Source organism: Misgurnus anguillicaudatus, unplaced genomic scaffold, assembly GCF_027580225.2.
Source record: "Misgurnus anguillicaudatus unplaced genomic scaffold, ASM2758022v2 HiC_scaffold_26, whole genome shotgun sequence".
NCBI classification, from domain to species: domain Eukaryota; kingdom Metazoa; phylum Chordata; class Actinopteri; order Cypriniformes; family Cobitidae; genus Misgurnus; species Misgurnus anguillicaudatus.
In genome coordinates this window covers 2,486,588-2,512,144 of record NW_027395276.1, presented here as the reverse complement: position 1 = coordinate 2,512,144, position 25,557 = coordinate 2,486,588, and the positions used below count along the sequence as shown (strand labels likewise).

General features: G+C 38.5%; 1 protein-coding gene across 5 annotated transcripts in view; it reads left to right on the top strand.

Moving 5' to 3' along the window:
- Positions 1 to 13,896, top strand: part of LOC129443166 (microtubule cross-linking factor 1) — a 75,109-nt gene extending 61,213 nt beyond the window's left edge. For 4 of the 5 annotated variants that reach the window (XM_073864369.1, XM_073864373.1, XM_073864371.1 and 1 more), the window contains 5 exons: positions 412 to 645; positions 2,216 to 2,536; positions 2,845 to 2,921; positions 4,862 to 6,422; positions 12,627 to 13,896. In XM_073864369.1, the coding sequence (XP_073720470.1) occupies positions 412 to 645; positions 2,216 to 2,536; positions 2,845 to 2,921; positions 4,862 to 6,422; positions 12,627 to 12,839 (2,406 nt within the window). In that variant the 3' untranslated portion in view covers positions 12,840 to 13,896. Of the gene's footprint in view, positions 1 to 411; positions 646 to 2,215; positions 2,537 to 2,844; positions 2,922 to 4,861; positions 6,423 to 8,358; positions 8,407 to 12,626 lie in introns of all 5 variants that reach the window. The other variant, XM_073864372.1, reaches the window with a different exon arrangement.
- The last annotated feature ends 11,661 nt before the right edge of the window (positions 13,897 to 25,557 follow it).

Here is a 25,557-nt window from a genome sequence, read left to right as displayed (position 1 = left end):
TGATTTGACTATATCACACAGTAATACTCTCACGATGAGCTTAAGATGTCTTGTGTACTGTTTTGGTGCTTGAGAGTTAGGGAACGTCTTTAAATAGACAGCTATATTTATGCAGTGATGCAGTCTGGCCATCGAACACTGTCCTGGTTTATTTAAAGACGGCATAGTCAGATGAGCCCTGCAAACTCAGACTGCAGGTAGATGAACATCTGAATGACAGATGTGGTTTGTAGTACATGACATGAACATGCATGCACAAAATTGCGGTATGCACTGTAGTAGGCTACATGCAAATAGATTTTATTTGTAGTAAAACCATGGTTAATTTTCATAAGGGTACACTGTTTTCTACCTGCTTTTTTAAATATTACAGAATTCATATTTATTCTTGTCTTATTGTTCTCTGCTTAGCTGCAAGGGGTGAGTGGTGAGTCTGCAGGCGCAGCAGATGCGCTGCAGCAGGAACGTGAGGAACAGTGCCGCCTGCTGGCCGACAGTCACAGCCTGACACTGGAGCTGCGCTGGAAACTGCAGCATGGAGAGAAGCGTTGGACCCGCGAACGGAACGAAATGTTGGACCGATTCGAGAAAGAGAGGCACGAATGGGAGCACAGCTTACGAGAAATGCACCGCAAGATGGAGAAGGTCAGAGGTTAAGTTTCAGTTCAGATGCCCTGCCATGTTCATGCCACTTAACTCATTCACCGCCGTTGACGAGATATCTTGTCAATTATGAGTTAATATTTAACTAATAAATATGCCTTTCTGGACGAATTTCAAAGTGAAAGTGTAATACCGCTTTTATCCACTAGATGGCGCCAAACGAATTTATCAAAAACGGAAGTTAAAAAGCTTTAATGATTTATTTTAACTGCCTTTATGTTTGATAGTCATTCTGAGTCTGATCTCTAACATAAATTCCTTTACAAAAACGCAATTTTTTAAGCTTTTTGCTCAAAATGTTGTATTTTTGAAGAGAAATATCCATATTTAAGTGGTTAAATTAAGTGGAAAAAGTAAATATATAATGAAACGTTTTTCCCCATTTTGTTTGTTTGTTTGTTTGTTTGTTTGTTTATTGTTTGTTTGAAAGCAGAGGGTGTGTTCTTTAATTTGATATAATTTGTATGTTTATATATTTATAGAAGATAATTTTTCCTGCAAGGAATTTTGTGAAACTTTTGTTAAAATCACAAAAATGCAGGTGGGCAATTTTTCTCAAAAAGGCTGGCGGTGAATGAGTTAAAGGAATACACCACCGTTTTTCAATATTTTACTATGTTCTTACCTCAACTTAGACAAATTAATACATACCTATCTTTTTTCAATGCGTGCACTTAATCTTTGTACAGCGTGTTGTGAAAGTGTTAGCATTTAGCCTAGCCCCATTCATTCATATGGCTCCGAACTGGGATGAATTTATAAGCCACCAAACACTTCCATGTTTTCCCTATTTAAAGGCTGTTACATGAGTAGTTACACGAGTAAGTATGGTGGCACAAAATAAAACGTGGGGATTTTTTAAGCGGATAAAAAATTAGAACCATAATTGTATGGCGGAATAGCGCTTAGTTTGCAGCACTTCGACCTTAGCATGCTGTAACATCATCACTCCTGACTACTCCCCCTCTCTTCCGTCAATATTACTGCGCCCGAGGTCATAGTGCCGCAAACTAAGCGCTCATGGAAGTGTTTGGTGGCTTCTAAATCATCCCTGTTTGGATCCTAAGGAATGAATGGGGCTAGGCTAAATGCTAACACATTAACGTCACGCTGTACAAAGATTAAGTGTACGCATTGAAAAAAGATAGGTATGCATTAATTTGTCTAAGTTAAGGTAAGAAAAAGTAAAATATTGAAAAACGGTGGTGTTTTCCTTTAAGCCCTTTTCACACAGATATTACGAAAAATACACGGAAAATGCGTCCGGGATCGTTTGATTTTTGGTTCATACTGCCAATTATTTTCCAGGATCTGTGCATGCATTCACACACATACTGTTTCTCTCACGTGCGTGCATTTTTGTTTATGACAAGATCATAAGGAGCATGTGATGCGCTGTTCTGTCATGCTGGTGAATGATCTCACAGAAGCCTTTAGGCAATTTTACGGAAATTTTCTAAGGCCCAAAGTGCTATGTGAATGGGGTTTATCAACATCAATGCTCAGTCAGCTTGTTATAAACAATGCCGATATCTCCCCTTCTCTATTTCAGATGCAGAAAGATCTGCGTCATTCGGAGGGGGCTCACCAGTCAGAAGGAGGTTCAGCGCATGTCTTCTCACCTCAGGAGAGCCCATCGAAGCCTCCCAGATCTCCTCGCTCCCCCTGCACAGCAGCGCACATGCGCTCACACTCCGACTCTGAGGCCACGCTGGATGAGAAGGGCGCAGTGAGCAGACTCAGACCTTGCGAGGGACCTCGGGTCTCAGAGAACCTGTTTTTGGACGCCCTCTCTTTGGACTCCCTAAAAGAGATGGAGGTTCCCCCTCCATCATGTCTGGAGATGGAGAAGCGTTTTCCCTGCATGAAGGAAGTAAGAGACATCGGAATACTGTCATCACAGTCAATGAATTAGCAAGATTATGGCTGGAAAATTCACTGCCGGTTTCTGAAGCCACTATGATTGTGTGCAAACTGCATTTACATTTATGCATTTGGCAGACACTTTGATCCAAAAGGACGTCATTTGCATGGTTATATTTATGATGCTTGCAATCCTTGCTCCTCTCTCACCTGTAGAAGAGGTGTTAATAGTAAAAAACATAAAATAGTACTGTATGCATTTATTTCCGTAATTCACTTACTATAAAAGCAATGTTAATGTTTTGTGCTTTGTTTCAGGCTCTGAATGAGATTTGTGAGACTGTAGAAACGGATGTTTACCCGGATGAGGAGATGGGTGCCGGCAGTCTGCTCAGGTACTGTGTGTGTCTCTGGCTGTATCTCAAACGGAAGGCTGCAACCTCCGGAGGTTGCGTATGCAGGCTGCATACATCATCAAGCCTGGTTTATTTCAGTTATTTCAGCAAGTCATATTGCAACATTTTACGATTAGTAAACTTTATAACGGTTAATATTCTTAAATAAGACGTATGCAGCCTACAAATGCAACCTCTGAAGGCTGCAGCTTTCATTTCGAAAATTGTCTCTGTGTTGAGCTGAACAGACTTTAAAGGTGCAGTGTGTAAATTCTAGCGGCATCTAGTGGTGAGGTTGCGAATTGCAACCAATGTCTCAGTCCACGGCTCACTCCTCGCTTTTGAAAAACATAGAGAAGCTACGGTAGCCGGCACAGGACAAACATGTCATAGTCGGGGACAACTTAGTAAAGAGGTTTGTCTGCTAAGGGCTTCTATAAAAACGTGGCGGCACAAAATGGTGACTTCCATGTAAGGGGACCCTCGGTGGTATGTGCATAAAACTTCTCATTCTTAGGTAATAAAAACATAACGGTTCATTATGAAAGGTCTTTATACACCACTGATATTATAGTTATGTATATTATATTGCATTTCTATCAAGAGATCCTCCTGAAAGTTACACACTGCACCTTTAACATGTTCAACAATAGCAAAATCTTCAAGGTTAGTGTGTAGACCTTGAAGTCCACATGACATAAAAATTGAAGTATGAATATGTTAGCCTTAGGGATATCTATAAACTAGTGCACTCCAAAACTTGACAAAATGTACATTTAGAAGTTGTAAGCATTCACAACTTACAGTCCATGTTGTTTGGTAAACTAAAAACTCTTGGCTATTTTAAAAAAGGGTGGAGCCACTCAACATTCCCAACCCAACTAACTGATTCAGTGGAAATTACGTGAACACATCAAATATAGCTGTGCATTTCGAGGCACTTCAGTGGTTAGGGTTAGAGAGAGAGATAGGCTGCCTCCGAAACCGCCTACTTCCATACAACATAGTAGGTGAAAAGCAGTAGGCGAGGCAAGTAATATGTCCGAATTCATCGTATTCCAAAAATATTACACGAAAATACCTGGATGACCTACAACTTCTGGCAAAATCTCAAATTTGATGGACCATTTGCTGTCTTATAAGCCCCGGGAAATGAGTTATCCAGAAAGAAGAAGAAGTGTTGTTTTATGCAATATATGCAAATACATATATTAAACAGCTGTCCCTTGTGGGTAAATTGCGCTAGTTTAACGTCATTCCAGATAACGACTAACTTGTTGTTATGACAATGTATGTCACGTGATGTATCAACATGGCAGATGTAGGATGTCCAAATTCATTCATACTATCTATATTCATACTATACAGTACTTCATCTAAGTCAAAGAGAGAGTGTGTATATGGTATAAGGCTTTGTTCTCTTCAGGTCAGCTCCTGTGAGTCCAGATTATTGATTCACTGTCCATTTATCACTGTCCAACACAGCGCTTCATTCACCCCAACACTGTTTCAGCTGCAAATAACCTTCAGTATCTTTCCTGACCGCCCCAGTCTGAATCTGTAAAGATGAATCGATCTTGCTCTGCCCTTGTTTGAGTGTAGGTCAGCAACTACGTTTAGATGTTTAATATTGCTGCCATTTCAACAGGCACTAAGGAGAACTACAAAGGCAAAAGAATCTCTTAATCTCAGTCTTTGCTACCTCTTCCTCCACAATTTTGTGTTAACATATACATAGTGTTATTATTTAAGGGATAAGGTATATATAAGGGAATTGTAATTGTTGTTTTGTTGGCAGTATTTTATGGCGTCATGGCAATGTTCCCAACCTTTTTTTTTTTGCATAAAACCGTGTATTTGATTGATTATAAATATGCTAGTAAGTTTAGCAGCATTAATGTTAAGATGCTATGTAACTTCTGACAATATTCCCTCCACAGGGCAAAGTCGGTTTGCTCCATGAGCGAATTCCAGCGATTGATGGACAGCTCCCCCTTCCTACCAGACAAGAGCAAGTCTGGCGAGCACGGGCAGGATGATGTAACTCCTCCCCTTTCACCAGACGACCTCAAGTACATTGAAGAGTTTAATAGTAAGGGCTGGGATCTGCCCACAAGCTCCCTGACGGCTTGCCCCATGCCCGGTACAATAATTCCCCCTCCCGTGACGGAGGCCTGGGCAGAGAGGACAGAATCCCGAAGGGCCGAATCTAGTTCAGAAGCATTCCAGCCAGCCTCTTGGTACCTAACTACCAGCGCTACCCTGACCACCAACACCATGAGTAGTCCCGAGTACTGCCAAAAGCTCCCGCTTAGGACAGCACAGGGGTCAGAACAGTTTGGGGTTCAGATCATTCATAGCCCTGCAAGAGGGGAGCGGTCTGCTATGGGCCCTACTGAGCAGGAGTATTTGTTCTCAAAAATGACCAAAGTAAACACAGGGGAGGTCATAGGAGGTGCAGAGGAGGTGTTTGGAGGCAGATGGCCATGTGAGTTAAGGAGTCATTTGGAGGCAGGACTAAGGCCTGGAGAGCACCCATTGCTTTGTCCTGCCGTAGGGTACAGTTCACCTCTAGAGCTAGAGATGGCACGCAATCTCAGCGATGACATGAAGGAAAAGGCCTTTTCCACCCTCAACACCATCCGATCCTCTGCGTCTGGATCCAGCCCTCCAGAAAGGCAGCTACGAGATATGGCGTGTCAGACGAACGGTTTAACCTCACGGGGCACTCAGACCACCCAGACCATCAGCGTGGGGCTCCAAACAGAGACCATCCGCACCCTCACCAGCAGCCCGCACCGCTGTCTAACACCCAAAGGAGGCTCCACCCCAATCTCATCCCCATCTAGGAGCCTGAGAAAGATGCAGTACTCTCCTGTAGTTCAGGCCAAGTTCGAGCGCCCCTGCTGTTCCCCTAAATACGGCTCACCCAAGCTCCAAAGGAAACCCTCTTCCAATTCTGTCAAAACCGACCAACCTGCTGCCCAAGTCCGTGTTTCTACCCCAACAGCTCAGCAGCAAAAAGGCAACAATGAATCTGCGTGGGCACGCTCCACGACAACCAGGGACAGTCCAGTTCACACCACCATCAACGACGGCCTCTCCAGCCTCTTTAACATCATCGACCACACGCCCATCGCTTACGACCCTGTGCAAAAGTTCAACAAGTCTCCCAGCCGCTCTCGTCCCACGGAGGCAGGGCCTCAGGGGTCGGCGGATTCCAAATCTCCAAGCGTTTGTGCCACACAGGGGCCTTTGAGAAACTCTCGGGGCCGGTCCCCAAGCCCTGTGCAGCTGATCGTAGAAACGCAGGGCGAGAAGAATCCTGAGGTTATTAGCATCAGACAGGATCTGTCCGCTCCGCCGGGTTACACGCTAGCAGAGAACGCCGCACGGCTCTTAAATAAGAAACTGCTGGAGCAGAGCTTCAGAGAGGAGAGGAAACTTTCAACTACAGCTGCTCAGAACAAAGGGGATGCAGAGAAACCAGGATGTCTTGAGGTATGTCAAGAGGGATTTGGATTTTTATACGTGGATGAAAATGTTTTGCTCAGCTGATAATTACTGATTGATCAAATGACTCAGGTTAAGTTCGAATGGCATTTTTTCACGGCGTGGTACGACTTGGATCGCTTTGGTTTTCCACTGCAGATTGGTACTGTTTGAAAGTCGTGGGTTTGGGGTGGTTTCCTGGACAGGGATTAACTTAAACCAGGACTAGGCCTTAGTTTAATTAGGAAATATAGGCAATGCTCAAGGGCGCACGAGAGTACGCTAATCTTGATATTTTAGCAGTCTTAATAGTCAATAATCTTAACTATTAGCAATGACGCTAATAGTGACAATTCTCTCTAACCTATCACACTTTCTCTGCACATCACATTTTAGTATCGCTACGGCTCGCTTAAAACATCAACCGATATGGTCCTAAAAAAAATGAATCAGCTACTAGTGGAAAAACCCCGCAAAAAGTGAGTCATACTGAGACGTACCGAGCCTTACTATGCAGTGGAAAATGGCATTTATTACAGTATATTTCATTTAAGTGTTTACTGTCCCTACTGAAAAATCCAGCTAAGACCAGCATAAGCTGGTTTTAGCTGGTCTCCCAGCTTGGTTTTAGCTGGTATTACTGGTGTAGCAAGCTGGTCAAGCTGTGTTTTGGTCACTTTTTAAGCTGGTCTAGCTGGACTTAGCTGGTCAGACTGGAAGACCACCTGATCCACCAACTTGACCTGCTTTGCCAGGCTGGGAGGACCAGCTTAAACCAGCTACTGCCACCTTAAACCAGCAAAAACCAGCTACCAGCTTATGCTGGTCTTAGCTCGATTTTTCAGTAGGGGTGTCTGAAATGTTTCTCCTAAAATTATTTTTCTCTAAAAAAATATTAGCAAGAATCTTCTGCATCTCCATTTGTTCTGTATTTAATTTAATCTGTCTAGAAGATATTAAAGGTTCATACAGACTCAGTTTGTCTAATGTTTAGTGAGCGTGTCATATTACAGTAAAGGTTTGACTGCTTGATAAATGTTTTGGTACTAAGATAATTCCGTTTCAAGAAGCAAAACTACATTATTGTTTGTCTATGATTTAGTGCTTTGTTTTGAAACGTTGATCAAATGCCACAGACTAAAGCCTGAATGTATTTGAGCCGCATGCTGCAATGCTAATGGTAACTTAATCACGTATGATATTTGCTGCCTGTTGTTTCCTTGTGTTGAAAACTGCTTATTTAAGTACTTTAGATGCGGGATGTTTGTATTCAACGTAATAAAGCTGTGTTAGTGTATGCTGCCTGTCCATTTGAAGATTGATCCCTTATATAAACGCACAAGACCGCTGTCAACACATAGATGAACCAAATCCCAAGGGTACATTTACAGATTTTAACACGGTTGAAGACAGATGGTTCTTTATGTCCAATTGATGTTATTCTGAGTCAATGATTTATTTATTTTTTATATTTATTAATTCAATCTTTAATATATAAAGTGGTTAATAAATAGGAAGAAAATTTTATTAATATCTTAATATATATATAACCATGGTTTTATTATAGCAAAACTGTAGTAACCTTGGATATTTTTGTGTATTAAATACAATTTGTAAACAACAATATTTAGTTACTGTAGCAAAACCGTGGTTAATTTATGTAACTATAATAAGCATGTTTTTTTTTTAATTGCAGTAAAGCCATGGTTATGTTTAGGGTAAAAGTAGATGTCTCTTTTCTGGATTTGTAGAGTAATGTCACTGATGGGTTTTATGTTATATTATATAGTTTTTTATGCAGTGATGCTACTTTTACAGGTCAAAACTTTGGACGCTCCTTGACCTGTCTGGATTTAGCTGCTTCAGTTCAGGGATTCAGCGCTCCTGCTGTGCTTGTGTGATTTTGATGAGTGTGTTTATTCTTGTTTTTCTGGGTTATCTTCAGAACCATACCGTAATACTAACCGCACCCTGGGGACTGTAACACAGCGCTGTAAGTTTCACCGCTCTTCCCTGACCTCTGACCTCACAGTGCTCTCACTTGTGTTCGTCTCTGTGGTTTCAGTGGATTTGTTTCACCGCATGCCACACAATTTTCAGACTCTGTCTCACTGCTATGCATTATGGGAAATAACATACCTGCTTTGTTGTGGTCACACTCTCTCCTCATGTAGGTGTGAGCATGCACATCGTCTGATATTAATTGACATCATTGATAAACAGTTATCCAAAAAGCCATTGGTTTAGGGGAGATCAAGTCATGGACCGTAATTGATTTTTAATCCAAGGTTTGAGTTCCAATTTTTCATACGTTTTTTTTATAAAGTCGCTTCAAAAAGTTCAAAACATCAAACCAGGTTGCATATGAGGTAATATGAGGGTTCATTTACACGTCATTTTCAGTCAAAACAAGTAAAGTTTGTGTGGTTTGGCTGTTCGTTTACATGACAACAGCAGTTTGCGGTCCTGAAAATGCAAAATCTGTTTTTTTAATACAAAGCCCTGTAGTCGTGTCTACATAATTTTAAATATTTTAAATGGCCAAAAATATATGCACTGAAATATATTTTGAAATATGTTTACAAATAAAAATATATATAAAAAAAATATATAGGCTACTTTTGTATATTTTTTAAATATTTTTAAAATAAATATATTTTAAAGCATTTATATTCACTTTGCATTGGAAGAAAAACTTGTAAACTTGTAAAAAAAAACTGTAAACATAGCTTAATATTTTATACATACATATACATTTTATATTAATTTTATACAAATGTATTTACTATTTTATTATAGGAAAAATATATTTTTTGCTGTATGGGTTGGCTGGCATGTGTAATACTCGTAATAATGTGTAATATGCGTAATAATATGTAATATGTGTAATAATGTGTAATATGCGTAATAATTTAGTCATGCTTGTGGATCTGTGTAAACGCAGATTTTATTGTGTCGATGTAAAAAATATCAAAAACACAAAGGAAATTTTTTTTTTTTACTGCATTGCTGTCGTGTAAACGTAGGCTAAAAAAGAGAAGATTTCACAGTAAAGATTTTGACTGATTTGAAATTAGACAAACAGATTGGTTTATAGATAGTTTCAGTAGTAACAACATAAACAAGCGGTTGTCGTGGTCTGCACGTAACTTCCGGTAAACTCCGCTAAGAATAAATAACAACAAACGTAGTTTATTTAACAAGCAAAAAAACAACACATAGTTTATGGATCCGAACTTTACTTACGTTTTTTTTTTATGGACTGACTAGTTGCTAAACTGATCTCTTGAACAAATGCCTCGTCGAAAATAACAAATGTTTTGGTTTCCTAGGTAATCTATGTGTTGTTTTTTGCTTGTTATATAAATAAACCTACCCAGTCTCACAAAGTTTCGTGATATAGTCACATATTTTTTAAATTCTTTTTTCGTGCTATTATCATGAAATTTCGTGTTTTTCCGTGATCGTATAACGAATTCCTGTTTTCGTGTGATTATCACATACTGGTTACTCAACTGTTTTGTCCTATTTTTAAACCATTGTCGCTTCGGTTTAGGGTTAGATTTGGTGCTTGCATTAGAATGTCACTTTATATATTGATCTATAATATTTTTTCTGATTTATTTTTTTAAATGTCGCCTGGCGTTATGGTTAGAGTTGGGTTTGGTTAGGGATGTCATTTTATGTAAATCTAACCCTAAACCGAAGCGACAATGGTAAGAAAATAGGACAAAACAGTCGAGTAACCAATACGTGATAATCACACCAAAACAGGAATTCGTTATACAATCACGAAAAAACACAAAATTTCGTGATAATAGCACGAAAAAAGAATTTAAAAAAATACGTGACTATATAACGAAATTTCGTGAGACTGGGCTGAAATAAACTACGATTAAAGAACTTTGTTGTTATTTATTCTTAGCTGAGTTTACCGGAAGTGTAGAACACGTTACTGGTGAAACCGTCTATACCGTTCAGAATAAAGACCAAAAGTATTTAGATATTTCTATTAAATATTTATGTCTAGATGTTATTAGATTGATAAAATCTAAAGTCTCAAACAAATAATTGATTTTAGAGCAAACATATTCATCTGACTATAAGTTAACACAGGTAAAATCTTAATGATTATGGACAACAACAAGGTCGTCTTCTCAGCTTTAGTGTATCTCTCTGCAGAATTACAGCGCCACATACTGGTCTGGCATGTATACTATGTCAATTTGAAGCCATTTTAATGGTTTTTGTGTATGTTAGGGCTGTCAAAAAATTAATTGCGATTAATCACATACTAAATAAATGTTTGTGTCATATATTTGTGTGTGCATTGTTTGTAATTATAATGCATATATAAATACACACATACACACATATAAATTTAAGAAAAATATTATTTATGTATTTTTTTATATATACAGTAATATAAAATACACACAAATGTAAATGTTTTAGATACATACATGCATGTGTGTGTATTTATATACACAAAGTAATTACACACAGTGCACACATTATGAAAAAAGAAACTTTTATTTTGTATGCTATTAATCGCGAGTAATCTTTTGATAGCCCTAATGTACGCAGATATTTCTTGAGGTGATGCTGTGTTTACAGAGGATAAAAGATTGGATTGGGAAAGCTCTTGCTTAAAACTTTCCCTGTCAGTGGGGTTTTTTGTAAAAAGTTGTCAGCCAGCGCGAGCATTCTTCATAATTTTCACAAAAGTTTAATGCCTTCCAGAAAATGTTCTTTAAATAAACAAGCAATATATCAAATGAAAGAACAGACCATCTGCTTAAAAAAAAAAGTTTCATCCTACCTTCTCTTTTTATCACCTCTCAAATATGCGTAGGTTTCTTCAAAAACACCCAATTTTGAGCAAACAGCTGAAATAATTCAATTTTTGTGAAGGACTTTTGACACGGGCTGTTTCTCAATATGCGTTCTTCAGCGAACTTGCGTCCTCGTGTCCTCGCTCTACGTCATCATTAACGGTCGAAGTTCATTCCAATTCTCAAGAAAGCAAGGACAGAGGACGCATGAAAATACCCGGATGTGTTCTTGATATCGAGGATGCATCGAGTGCAGACTTGCTGAAATCGCTTAACGCCCCAGAAGTCATTGCGGCAAAACTTCCGAGTTCGTTCTTCCAAGGTCGCCTGGCAAGACCGATCTCCACGAGGACGCAAGTCCGTTCTTTGCGTTCTTGGAATTGAGAAACAGCCACGGAGTTCTTTCTCTTTCACGTGAGGCGCTACTTCCGGGTTGTATAAGTTGCGTGACACCCTCTAGTGTATTTTAGCGGTATTGCGGAAAGCCGGAAATTCTCGTCATTGCGTTTTCTCTTAATTGACAAGGCGGGGAAAGAGTTAAAACACCTAAAACGTCTAAAATAAAATGCAACTTGTTTTGATGTTTTGTTCTGACAATGACATTTACAACGAGTGTCCACGTGCCATTTGAGGCATCCGTGTATTAACCTCAGATGTGGCTTTTTGAATGGTGTAACATTTATTAATATATAATCACTTTTTAATTTTTCATAGGTCCTTTGGCTGTTATGTGGGTTTGTACTTCCATGATTTTAGTTGGTTTCAAATTGTCTTTTACAGTCAAACATGCCTTAAGCTCACCAGCAATGCGGATGAAGACCACAGCCTAACATCTTGGGCTCTTTCTGGGGTTTCTGTCCTTTTACCATGTTTACGGTCTCGTGTTAACAGGACTTGCTCAGCATGTTAGTTTGTGTTGGATAATGTGGCTGGTGTCAGTGTTGGCTGTGTATATTAACACCTGCTGCTAATGCTGAATATCATCACATAACATCTAACAGTGTGACGTAATCTCAGTGTTAGTGGTGATAACATAACGCTTGGTTGAGATCTAAACAGGTTAAAGGGCTTTACTTTTTAAGTGTATAAGCAACAATGTCATTGGTGTGTTACTAGCCTTCAATATTAAAGATATCAAGGTTATTTTCACATTATTTAGGTCTACAATCATATTATGATTTTATGTAGAAAACAGTAAACCACAAAAAAATCATCTTTTGACAAAAAGCACACAAAGGGCATTGTTTCATCCTATATGATGTCATTCAGGTGATGGGTAGATGTGTCATGTTTCCATTAGGATGTATTATGTATGAGCTACCAGATGTCTGCATGGGACAATCAACTTAAAGCTTATGGTTTTATTTTCTCAATGTAGGACTTGCCACGTTCGCCAGTTGCCCCGCCTCTGGACTCTCGCTTCCTGCGTCCGGCACGCCCCGCAAACCGACGCCCACCGTCCCGCTGGGCTGCCCACTCGCCGTCATCGTCCCCCAACTACAAAGATACGGAGTTCCGTTTCCCCTCGCCAGTCAGAGCGGTTCAGACCATCCCAGAATCAGAGGAACCCGGTCAGGAGGTTAACCTTTAACCAGTCTGAGCTAATCTACATTACACCGCTGCTTCCTTGCAACTTAGGCATCATTTTGTTTTGGATTTTTTTAAACCAGCTGGTTTATCATTACAGTTTTTCTTTCCTGTCTGGAATAGCGTGATGGATGAAAAAAGCTCAGGGCTGATAACCAGAAGTATGGAGCCAGCACCGTAGTGCCCTTGAGCAAAGCAGGCTGTGTTTGGAATTGAATGCTAGTATACTATTTACTGCACACTATATACTGTATCCTCTATAGCAGTGGTTCCCAAACTTTTTCAGCGTGTGGCCCCCCTTGTGTACGGTGCATTCCTTCGCGGCCCCCCAAAGAAATTTTGTGACAAAAACTGTTCTAAAACTTAACATTTTAATAAAAAAAACATTACATTATACAAAAAAGTAGTGCTTTTGGTTAGTAGCCTTATTTTTTTAGGTTTAATTACACAGAATTCATGATAAATTAATGTATTTAATAAAATGGGGCCATAAAACTGGGGCCCCCCTGCCACCATCTCGCGGCCCCCAGTTTGAAAACCACTGAACTATACTGCCTACTGTCGTTTTCAAATAGTATGTACACTTTCAGAAAAAAATAACAATAATAATCCTTGACTGTCACCGGGGCTGCAGTACACTTTAAGAAAGTACACGTTTGCACCTAAAGAGTTCATATAGTACCTAAAAAAAGTAATGTACACACATCTGTACCTAAGTGGTACATATTAGGACTTTTTTTAAAGGGTACTGCCCCAGTGACAGCTTGGGACTTTTCTTCTGACAGTGTAGTATGTCCCCGTAAACTTTGACTTTGTTACATTAGCACGTTTAAATACGTAGAGCGACATCGAGTTAGCTGGATAAATAAATGAGGTTATTTTGCACCGTTAATCAAATTATGTCTAAAAACAAAGATTTATATTTTTTTGTAAATTATTACTTTCGGTTCAGTGGTCACATTGGAAAGGGTTTAAATGGGTCATATTATGATTTTTTTTTTTTAAAGATGTAGAATAAGTCTTTGGTGTCCCCAGAGTATGTACCGTATATGAGGTTTTAGCTCAAAATATCCCACAGATAATTTATTATAGCATGTTAAAATTGCCACTTTGTAGGTGTGAGCAAAAATTTGTTCTCGGTTTGGCCTTTTAAATGAAAATGAGCTGTTGAAATGCAAACACTGATCACCATAATGGTGTTTGGTTGAAAATTGTGCTGTCAATAATTTTTTTCTCTCTGCACTATGCCGTGGTTGGATAGTGCAGATGAAGGGGCGGTATTATTGTCACAAAACAGGCGAAATCTGAATGACCAAATTGTTCACATGCTTGCAGTTACTGGGTTGTTCTTTTTCACATTTTCTAGGTTAATGCAAGCACTGGGGACCCAATTATAGCACCTAAACATTTTCGTGCTATGACCCCTTTAAAGTCGCCATGAAACAGAAGTAGCAATTGTCAATTTTCCATATCATACACATACACATATATACAAGTGAAACAGCTTTTGACATTAGAAAAGATGTAGGGCGGGACTTGGTTTCATCCGTAAAGAACTGATTGGATTGTAGGAAGTTGGGACGAATTGCTAATCGCTTCGATCTCTTACCGGGACGAAACAAGTCTGTGATAGCCCCGCCCTCGCGCTATTCCTCGTGACAGGAAGTGAAGAGAGGGTTTTTTTGAGAAGGGGAGGAGGATAATGTTTTTGATTTAAAGATTAATAAAAAATGAAGTGCAAAGATAAGTAATTTATAAAAAACTACAATATTTCTTTAAATGTTTTTAATTTCAATTTCATGGTGACTTTAATACATTGCATTGTGGTAAACAGCCATTCTTATGTTCTCCAACTGCACATTTTAACAAATGTTTGTGCACTTTTAAATATTAAGGTGCTACACAAGGCCATAGAGGAACTATTTTTGGTGTTATGGTTCCATAAAGAACCTTTAAAGGTACAGTAAGTAGGGTTTTAAGTGTTTTATTAATCAAAATCAATGTCTTTATTCATAAATATGTCCTCGTTGGTGTCAAATGACCTCTGCCAGTGATCTGACTTTTCTTTGTAAGCTTAGAATTTTTTCACTTTGCTTACATTGATTGGGTAAGTCCAAGGAGGCTTCCATGTTGTTCCGTCGTATTGATAAACTATAATAGTAGAGAGGGACAAAAAGCGACGTGTTTCCACAACGCATTTTCATTCAGAACACGTGAATCAGCTGAAATGGACAAGGAGATCTCTGGGTAAATAACGACTAGTTGCAACATGCATTTGGAAAGGCGAGGCGCTAGAGAGCACTGTTCGTTTGAATGCAAAATACAATTTCACCACTAGATGGGGGTAAATCCTACTTATTGTCCCTTTAAAGGGATAGTACACCCAAAAATGAAAATTCTGTCATCATTTACTCACTCTCATGTTGTTACAAACCTGCATAAATTTCGTTGTTCTGATGAACACAAAGGAAGATATTTTGACAAATGTTTGTAATCAAACCGTTTGTGGACCCCATTTACTTCCATAGTATTCTTTTTTCCCACTATGGAAGTGTATGAGGTCCACAAACGGTTTGATTACAAACATTTGTCAAAATATCTTCCTTTGTGTTCATCAGAACAACGAAATTTATGCAGGTTTGTAACAACATGAGAGTGAGTAAATCATGACCGAATTTTTGTTTTTTTTGGGTGAACTATCCCTTTAATATCCGAAAAACCTTTCAGTTTCACAAATGGTTCCTTTGTAGTAGGGTTTAGGTTTTAAAAAGGTGAGAAAGAAATGGTTCTTTGGGGAACCAAAAAAAAAAAGGTTGTTCTATCGCTGTCATAAGTTCATTATTGTTTTCCATGCATACAGACTACTGCAGGATAAATGGTATGCTAGTATGCTTTTTCAAACATAGCCGAGTTCATGCTGTTTTTGCGAGGAAGCTCCTTCACCATCTCCTGATCCAGTCTGACCACACATACAAGTACGCACACCACCAGAGCGACTGTATCATCAAAAATCTTTCTTAAAACCCGTCCTGCCACTAGGGGGCAGAGTTCTGTGAGCACCAGCTAAACTGACCATTTGGAAACAGAGCTAGAACCTTAAGAGATATCAAGGACCTGGAATGTACGGACACAAAACATCTGAAAGATGCATAAGAGGTGCCTGCACACACGTGACCTCTCAGTGTGTGTGTGTGTCACTGTACATGTATGCAATACATACGATGATTTATGTTATGTGTTCATTAAACAGCTGATGTGTATTTTTTTCAGGTTTTCTGAAAACTTTAACTGGACAGTAATGATATTTGTCGAAAGTTTACACGTATTTATGTATTTTTTCTCTCTTGTTTGGCGGGGTGAATGTCATTTGTTAAATTATGTTATGTGTACAGTATATACTTTATAAAACTATTTTCTTAATTTTAGCCTACTCTTCATCCCATTTCTGTTTGTACCCTTTTATGCTTGAATATAAAAATTTGTTAAGAGAATTAGATATAAAAAAATCTTAACTAGTTCGACAGGGAAGAATGATACATGATGTCAATCATACCAATGTATTTAAAAATCAAATGTAACATTTGAATGTTCAGCTTTGTACACAATGACAAACGGAAAGTTTGACACTAAAGCTGCTTTTCCGCCGTTGTGCCAAACCGTTCTCAACGTGTAATCGTTCAATACTGTGCCGAGCCGCTACGGATATGGTGACTTTTCTGACAAAAGCTTGAAATGTAAAACAAACACATCAGAGAGTTTACCGATGGTATGCAATGTAATTATTGAGCGCGTTATGAAGCATACTCATTTATTTTAGTTTTTAGGACTAGTTTTACCTAATCTCTGTTTATTTCGCTCAAATAATGCACTTTACAAGCTACAGAGAGATACTTGTAGCCAGGCAACAGAGAGTGACCAATCCTGAGTGGCAATGTCACTATACGTATTCTATCAGCACAATTAACTCATTCACCGCCATTGACGAGTTATCTCGTCAATTATGAGTTAATATTTAACTAATAAATATGCCTTTCTGGACGAATTTCAAAGTGAAAGTGTAATACCGCTTTTATCCACTTGATGGCACCAAACCGAATTTATCAAAAACGGAAGTTAAAAAGATTTAATGATTTATTTTAACTGCCTTTATGTTTGATAGTCATTCTGAGTCTGATCTCTAACATAAATTCCTTTATAAAAACACAATTTTTTAAGCTTTTTGCTCAAAATGTTGTATTTTTAAAGAGAAATATCCATATTTCAGTGGTTAAATTAAGTGGGAAAAGTAAATATATAATGAAACGTTTTTTCCCCATTTTGTTTGTTTGTTTGTTTATTGTTTGTTTGAAAGCAGAGGGTGTGTTCTTTAATTTGATATAATTTGTATGTTTATATATTTATAGAAGATAATTTTTCCTGCAAGGAATTTTGTGAAACTTTTGTTAAAATCACAAAAATGCAGGTGGGCAACTTTTCTCAAAAAGGCTGGCGGTGAATGAGTTAAAGCCTGTCGTACACCGAGCGAGATCCGCAACGCCACAAATTTAAAATTCGAACGCATAATTGGCGCCATCTATCCACTGTGCTTCTCACCTATAGTGTGCAGCAGGCTTTAGACAACCGTACTAAGAATTACAGGCCGAGAGAGGTTTCTAATTGTACCGTGATGAACCAGGCACAGGTGAAACATAACTGTAACCGTTCCTTAGCAGTCTACATCGGTTCGACTCGACGGTGGAAAAGCACTACTATCCTTATGCACAATTACCAAGTCAAAAAATACCAACAGGAATCTGTACAGGATTCTAGAAACTATTATTATTATTATTATATGAATATTATTATTATTTTATTAATTCAAATTTCTTTTATTAATAATACTTTTTGATAAAGTTTTAATAGTCAGTGACTGACTTGACGTTTTGTTTTGTTAAACTCGCTGCTATATTCTAACACTGAATTGTTTTAAGGCGGTTTACGTCTGTGCACTGCAATTCAGGGTTAGCCCATAAACGGGTTAAAAGCAGTGCTAAGCTTGGATTTAAACTAAGGGTTAATGTCAACATGAAATCAATATTTTTACATTTTTCCTTTTAAATAGATGATTTAGTCGTCTTGTGCATATTACAACATGAGACTTCATAAATGCACATTTCTTTGGAAAAATAAAGCGTATGAATATATTTTCCTTTTCTGCAAAGATTTTACTTTTTTCTTGTTTTATAAATTCATAAATCAAGTCCCACTTTTAACATTTCTTGTTGAATATCCTGCGATATACAGGATACGGTGCGGTACAGTCCACATATAATAAGTTGTGATGGCTGTTTCATGTTGACACAATGTGAAAGTTTCTAGTTTTCTATTGGTGGAATTAAACAATTCCCATTACGATACTTAAAAAAGAAAATCTCATTCTAACAGGAATCCTTTACACATTCCTATAGGATGTTTTGACTGGGATTGGACAGCTATTGTGCAGATACCATATTTGATATGCATGCCTTTAAACACTAGCACTTTAGTGCATGTATTCGGATGCTGTTGTACTTTGTGATAAAGCTCATATTGTAAGCCAACCCCACATATGTATACACACACATACACACACACCACTGTTTGCGGGTTCTCAAATTGTCTTTTTTTATTTGTCTTGCTATCAACTTTGCATTGAGACAAGAAAACTTTTTAAGTCTATGGTTGTATCTATTAAATCATCTTTGTATAGCTGTTATTATAAATTATAAAGTTTTTTTCTTTGAAATGAGAAATGAAGTTTTAAATGAAGCCCCTGTCTAAAGTCTAATGATAGAGTGTGTGTTCAACTGGTAATAAATTGAATGTGTATTTCCCAAAAAAACTCCTATCTATCTAATCATTTCTTGTGTACTGAGATGTCGTTTACCACAGGCCTAAATTATTGTTATATACAAGCCTGATCTCACAGAAATTTGCATGTTTTACAAGTTGGCTAATTCGTATGAAGTGAATCGAACAAAGCTAACATATTTAAAAATAATATTTTGAAACCTTATCCCCAACACCAGAGAGGCAAAAGCAAATGTAAGAATGTGGTCGTACAAATTAATATGAATTAGCCACCTTATAAAATATGTACAGAGTGCAATGAAATTGTTGATACATACACTCACCTAAAGGATTATTAGGAACACCATACTAATACTGTGTTTGACCCCCTTTCACCTTCAGAACTGCCTTAATTCTACATGGCATTGATTCAACAAGGTGCTGAAAGCATTCTTTAGAAATGTTGGCCTATATTAATAGGATAACATCTTGCAGTTGATGGAGATTTGTGGGATGCACATCCAGGACACGAAGCTCCCATTCCACCACATCCCAAAGATGCTCTATTAGGTTGAGATTTGGTGACTGTGGGGGCCATTTTAGTACAGTGAACTCATTGTCATGTTCAAGAAACCAATTTGAAATGATTCGAGCTTTGTGACATTGTGCATTATCCTGCTGGAAGTAGCCATCAGAGGATGGGTACATGGTGGTCATAAAGGGATGGACATGGTCAGAAACAATGCTCAGGTAGGCCGTGGCATTTAAACAATGCCCAATTGGCACTATGGGGCCTAAAATGTGCCAAGAAAACATCCCTCACACCATTACACCACCACCACCAGCCTGCACAGTGGTAACAAGGCATGATGAATCCATGTTCTCATTCTGTTTACGCCAAATTCTGACTCTACCATCTGAATGTCTCAACAGAAATTGAGATTCATCCGATAGACGGTGGGCCGAGGGGAGATTTCGTGTTATCAGACGATCTCTGGTGATGGATAACCCAGTTTTTTTTATGTAACCGCTACGCTTTTCAACAAAGCAAATAAAAATTGTTGCCACTTACATACCTTGCACATTACTATAATATCGGTAACTTTCTTCAGGTTATTTTCCCGGCGAATAGAGCAAGCAGCTACGTTTGGGGTCCGAAGTTCATGACGTATTTGTTGCCTTCATCCAATAGCGTGCGGGGAAAAGTGATGACGCGTGTCAACACACTGGCGAGTTTCGCATGAAAGATTGAACTTGTTAACTAATTTTAGCCACTAATGCAGTTTTAATATTCAGTTTGACACAAAATGTGAATGTAGAGGTAACGTTCCCCATTCTTACTGTTTTTATTTTATGTAACCATCTTTGTCATGTCCTGTAATCTTTAATAAATACACCGTTCTGATATCTGTTATCGCTTGGAAACACAACGTCATAAAGCAAGACAGACAATTATTTTCCCTGCTTTATCATGTTTACTGGAAAGAAATGTCAAAAAAATGAAGTGCTGCATGCATGTATTTGAGGATAGTGGACCCACCATTCCCTTCACAGGCACAAGTTGGCAGAAATTGATTTAATCAGTGTTTCTGTGGAAAGACCTTGAACGCAGAGAAAGCATTATACAATAATACAGGCATATAAGTTACAAAGCCAGGAACCGAAAAACAAGTTAGTCACACTAGCTACCACAGGCAGTGCTACAGCTATTTTACAAATATCACAAAGATAAAAAGCGAACAAAGGAGAAGAGAGGAAGTTTTTATTGAAGAAACTGCAAAGGAAGGTTGGTAGTATATTGTATACATGCAGTGAAGAAAGTAGCATGTTTACAGTAGTATAAATTAAATATGCAATGTTTTACCAGTAGCCTTTAAATAGCAGAGCAAAATTGCATCAAAGACAAATGGTTTAAGATTATTATAACAGTTACATAGAAAATCGCTGGGGGGTGGCAACATATACAGTGTATATACATACACATGTGCAGTGTAGTAAAAGTATAAGAGTAGTACAAATGTAGATGCAGTGTATTAACAGTAATATAATAAAAACAACCTACAAAATTTTCCTTTTCAATTATGGCATGATGGCATCGTTATTATCAACAAAACCAGACACCTGGGGTCTCATTTATAAATCCTTACTAAAAGTCTACGTACGCACAAAAGCCAAAAATGGCATACGCCAAAAAATACTAAGACAAAACAAAGCACTGTTCCCTTTATAAATCACAGATCACCTGCAAGTGTTCATACATGAATCATCCTCAAGTCCCACCCTGCAAGCCCATCTCCCATTAAGTTTTTTTTTTAATAGATCACAACCTTGGGAACTGGTGTACGCACATTTCCAGCCCCGTTTTGTGCGTACGGCAGTTCCCACACAAAGGTTGTGATCTATAAAAAAAATAATTAATGGGAGATGGGCTTGCAGGGTGGGACCTGAGGATGATTCATGAATGAACTCTTGCAGGTGATCTGTGATTTATAAAGGGAACAGTGCTTTGTTTTATAGGTCTTAATATTTTTTTGGTGTATGCCATTTTTGGCTTTTGTGTGTACGTAGACTTTTAGTAAGGATCCTACACACAGTTTTATAAATAAGACCCCTAAACGATGTGAAATTGGTTTATTACCCATGTTAAGGGAACAGGTGGAACCAATATATGTAGCATGTGTTTTTCCCTGATGAAAGTTAAACCCCATTCACACAGACCTCTGGTCCCAGAAAATACCCGTAAAATTGCCAGACAAGCGTCTGTGTGAACAAAAACTGGTTCCGTTAATCTTCTGGGATCGTTGCCGGAAAGAGGACCTAGTAAGATACGCGGGTAACCCTCTGTGTGAATAAGAAGCCGCAAGAATGCCGTAATGGGCGTGTCGAAGTGAGGACGCGCGCGTCATCATCACAACACAAGTTATGGTTCAGCTCCTTACAACGAGAGATAACATGCATATAAACATTCATCACGAGAAATGTTGCAAACTAGATTGAAGCAGTTATCAGGAAATGATAAAGAGACGCATAAACAATGACGCACGTGCCGTAGTGAGGACGCGTGTGTCATGCCAACATGAAGTTGGTTCAACTCTTTAAAATGAGGGATTTACAACATTCACGACGAGAAATGGCAGCAAACTGGACTGAAGCAGATATCAGGTAAGTTAGCTTATTACTTACTGCGTTGAAACGGAGATCATTCAGCAGCATAAAAGAATATCGCGTCACGTGCTCATTTGAGCTATAATTAACGAAAATACCAGCACGTCAACCCAACAAGATAATATCGTTCAGCTCCTCAAAATGCGGGTTTTAAATGCATATAAACAATCACGATGAGAAATGTCTGAAAACTGTATCAAAGCAGAAATCAGGGAGTTCGTCAAATATCCACTCTGAAGCTGAGATCATTCACCAGAATAGAACTGTGCATTCACGCGCTCCTTTGTAGTCTTATCATAAACAAAAATGCACGCGAGTTGTTTCTGGAGAGAGAAATAATAAATAATATGCAAACTTCAGACACTGCGTAGAAGAGAGGGCGGAACTTTCAACAGGTCACGTGTCTTTCCGGGACCATCACATATGCCGGGTTAACTTGGCAGTGTGAATGAATAAAATATCAAGCGGTCCCGTAAAATTCCAGGATGCTTGTGCCGTGTATCTTACGGAATATCTGTGTGAAAAGGGCTTTACAAATAATTTTTCCTCAATCAGTGATGTGCAGAACCTAAACATATTGTTTAGCACTTTTTTAGTGGTAGAGGCAGAGGATGGAGAGGCAGCGCCAGTAAAAACACAGGCTCTAAGGTCTTAAGCCCATGGTCTTTACACATCCAAGCAGGCCCCACACCTTGCATTATCTGCAAACATAAGAAGTATAAGGTTCAGAAAAACAGCAGTAAAGGGGTTCAAATAAAATTACAGTATAAAAACAAGGTATCACTTCACCTGCCCTTACAAAAATTAACCATTGTTTTTCTACAATTAAAAAATGGTTACTGTAGTAAAACCATGGTAACCACAAAAACCATAGTTAAATCGTGGTTAGTGTAGTAAAACCATAGTTTTGCTGATAGTTATCAATACAACAAAATACCTTGGTTACTACACGTTTACCACAATAAAACCATGGTTAATTTTCGTAAGGGTGCTATCGAGATTATACCCGGTACCTCACCACACAAAAACACGAGAACATTAAATGGGTACAAGCACTTCTGCAAAACAGTCATTGAGGAGAGGCTGTTAACAACGTGAACTTTGACTGTCAAAGCTAAATTTACACTTCAAAAAAACTGTGGAAGAAACAGAGGGAGTGAACATTGCAGCTTATAAAAACTATAATACTGTGAAAAGCATAAAATATATCGTAATGTAAATTTTCGCTGCTCTAGTTGTCTACACCCAAGCAGCTGTCGAAGTGTGGCTTGCCCACCGGTCATTTTCAAGCGCAGTGGGCGCGAACTTTATGAAATATTACTAGAACAACCGGCTGGGGTGTGTCTCTCTTAAACGGAGATGTAAGAGAAATTAAGACGACACATATACATGTTTTGTGTATGATCGATCGGCGGTAAAAGTGAATCTGCACGGAACATCGTTGTTGTACTTAACAGTTAACGTTAGTCTACGCCTACGTAAAACGACACTAACGAGACGCATACATACGTTTGAACAAACCAATGTACACAACAAACATTTTAAATAGATATCAATTAAATCAAATGAATACTTACAATCACACAAAGAATGTCCTTGGCGATGGTCATCCGCTGCAGCTCGTTTATGAATCCGTAACAGCTGTTCTATTAACCTAAAACTGATTGGTTAATAATAATCCTATGTCAGTATCTTGCCGCTCTATTGGTTCGACTGATATAGTAGGCAAAAGCGTTTGCCTGCATATTTACGGGGGCATTTTATCATTTCGGGGGAAAATGTGCAATAAATGCGAGTGGCAACACTTTTCATATCGTTGAGAATAAAACAACCGTCCAAACTTTACAAATTCAGGTTCTCCCTCCATGGGGATCATCCATTTCGAAAAGTAAAGCAGATACGGAGCCTCGGCCCACCGTCTACGACCAGGCAACATTTTTCCAGTCTTCAACTGTCCAATTTTGGTGAGCTTGTGCAAATTGTAGCCACTTTTTGTAGTGGAGATGAGTGGTACCCGGTGGGGTCTTCTGCTGTTGTAGCCCATCCGCCTCAAGGTTGTGCGTGTTGTGGCTTCACAAATGCTTTGCTGCATACTTCGGTTGTAACGAGTGGTTATTTCAGTCAAAGTTGCTCTTCTATCAGCTTGAATCAGTCGGCCCATTCTCCTCTGGCCTTCAGCATCAACAAGGCATTTTCGCCCACAGGACTGCCGCATACTGAATGTTTTTCCCTTTTCACACCATTCTTTGTAAACCCTAGAAATGGTTGTGCGTGAAAATCCCAGTAACTGAGCAGATTGTGAAATACCAGACCGGCACCAACAACCATGCCATGCTCAAAATTGCTTAAATCACCTTTCTTTTCCCATTTTTACATTCAGTTTGGAGTTCAGGATATTGTCTTGACCGGAACCACACCCCTAAATGCATTAAAGCAACTGCCATGTGATTGGTTGATTAGATAATTGCATAAATGAGAAATTGAACAGGTGTTCCTAATAATCCTTTAGGTGAGATTGGTTAAATTTCTATACATATCAAATGGTCTAATCAGATTCAATGGATTGTGCTAATCTATGCTAAAAGTGCTAGTGCCAGACCCGGAGATCAGCTGAATGGATTTCAAACAGGTAAGAATCAAATGTAAACGGTTGTGATAGTTATTTTGTGATGAATATTGAAACTCAGGTTATTTTTTAGCGCAATGCTAATGGTCTAATCAGATTCAATTGATTGTGCTAAGCTATGCTAAAAGTGCTAGTGCCAGACCCAGAGATCGCCTGAATGGATTCCAAACAGGTAAGAATCAAATGTTTAACTCTAGGGGAGCTGGAAAATGAGCATATTTTCAAAAAAAGTGGAATGCCCCTTTAATACGACAAATGTCGAACGTGATATAATTTGGTGCTTTTACAAGGTTTTAAAAACATCCCCTGCTGAAAAAACAGCATACCAGCAAGACCAGCATATGTTGTGTTTTGGTGCTGGTATGCTGGTGACCACCAGCTAAACCAGCATACCAGCATAATTCCCATGCTGGTCTGATGCTGTTTTTTTTTCAGCAGGGTCCTTTTTTCACAAGTGGTGCACTTTGGGCTGTTTTTGTTTTTGTAGGAAACAGACGTGATATTTACATTTTTTGTTTGTTTGTTTTTGATTACCTAAAGAAACGTACCAATTAGGTGCTTTTACAACGTTTTAAAAACGTCCTTTTTCTTGTTTTTAAATTTAGAGTTTGGTTTTAAAACGTTGTGCTGCAAAATTACCTAATTACAATCACAATAGGCCTACAACGTTGTTGTGAAAATGCTGTTAACCCGTTTTGTGTTGCTAGGAAGTCATCAAACAAAGATTGGTTCAAGTCATCATTTGTCACTGAATAGTACTGATTGGATTTCTGGATGAAAATTCTCTAATCCGATTTTTCATTCAAACAGATTTAAAATCTGATTAAAGTCTCTGCTCAGCTCTCATCTAGCGATAAGTGAATTATTATGATCTTGTTTTCTCTTATTTCAATTCATCTAAGTGTCCCATGATCCATGTGTTTTTAGTATAATGGTCAGACAGGATCACGTCTGTGTGAAAGTCACTGGTTAACACTTCACCTGTTTTTCAGCCTAACTTGATCACCATTAGTTAATCCCTGTCTGATCTTTCAAACTCCATGAACATCCTTACATCCCAAAATAATCCAATATTTGTATAAATGAGAATCTGAAGTAGGACAAGCAGGGATTGAATGCTATA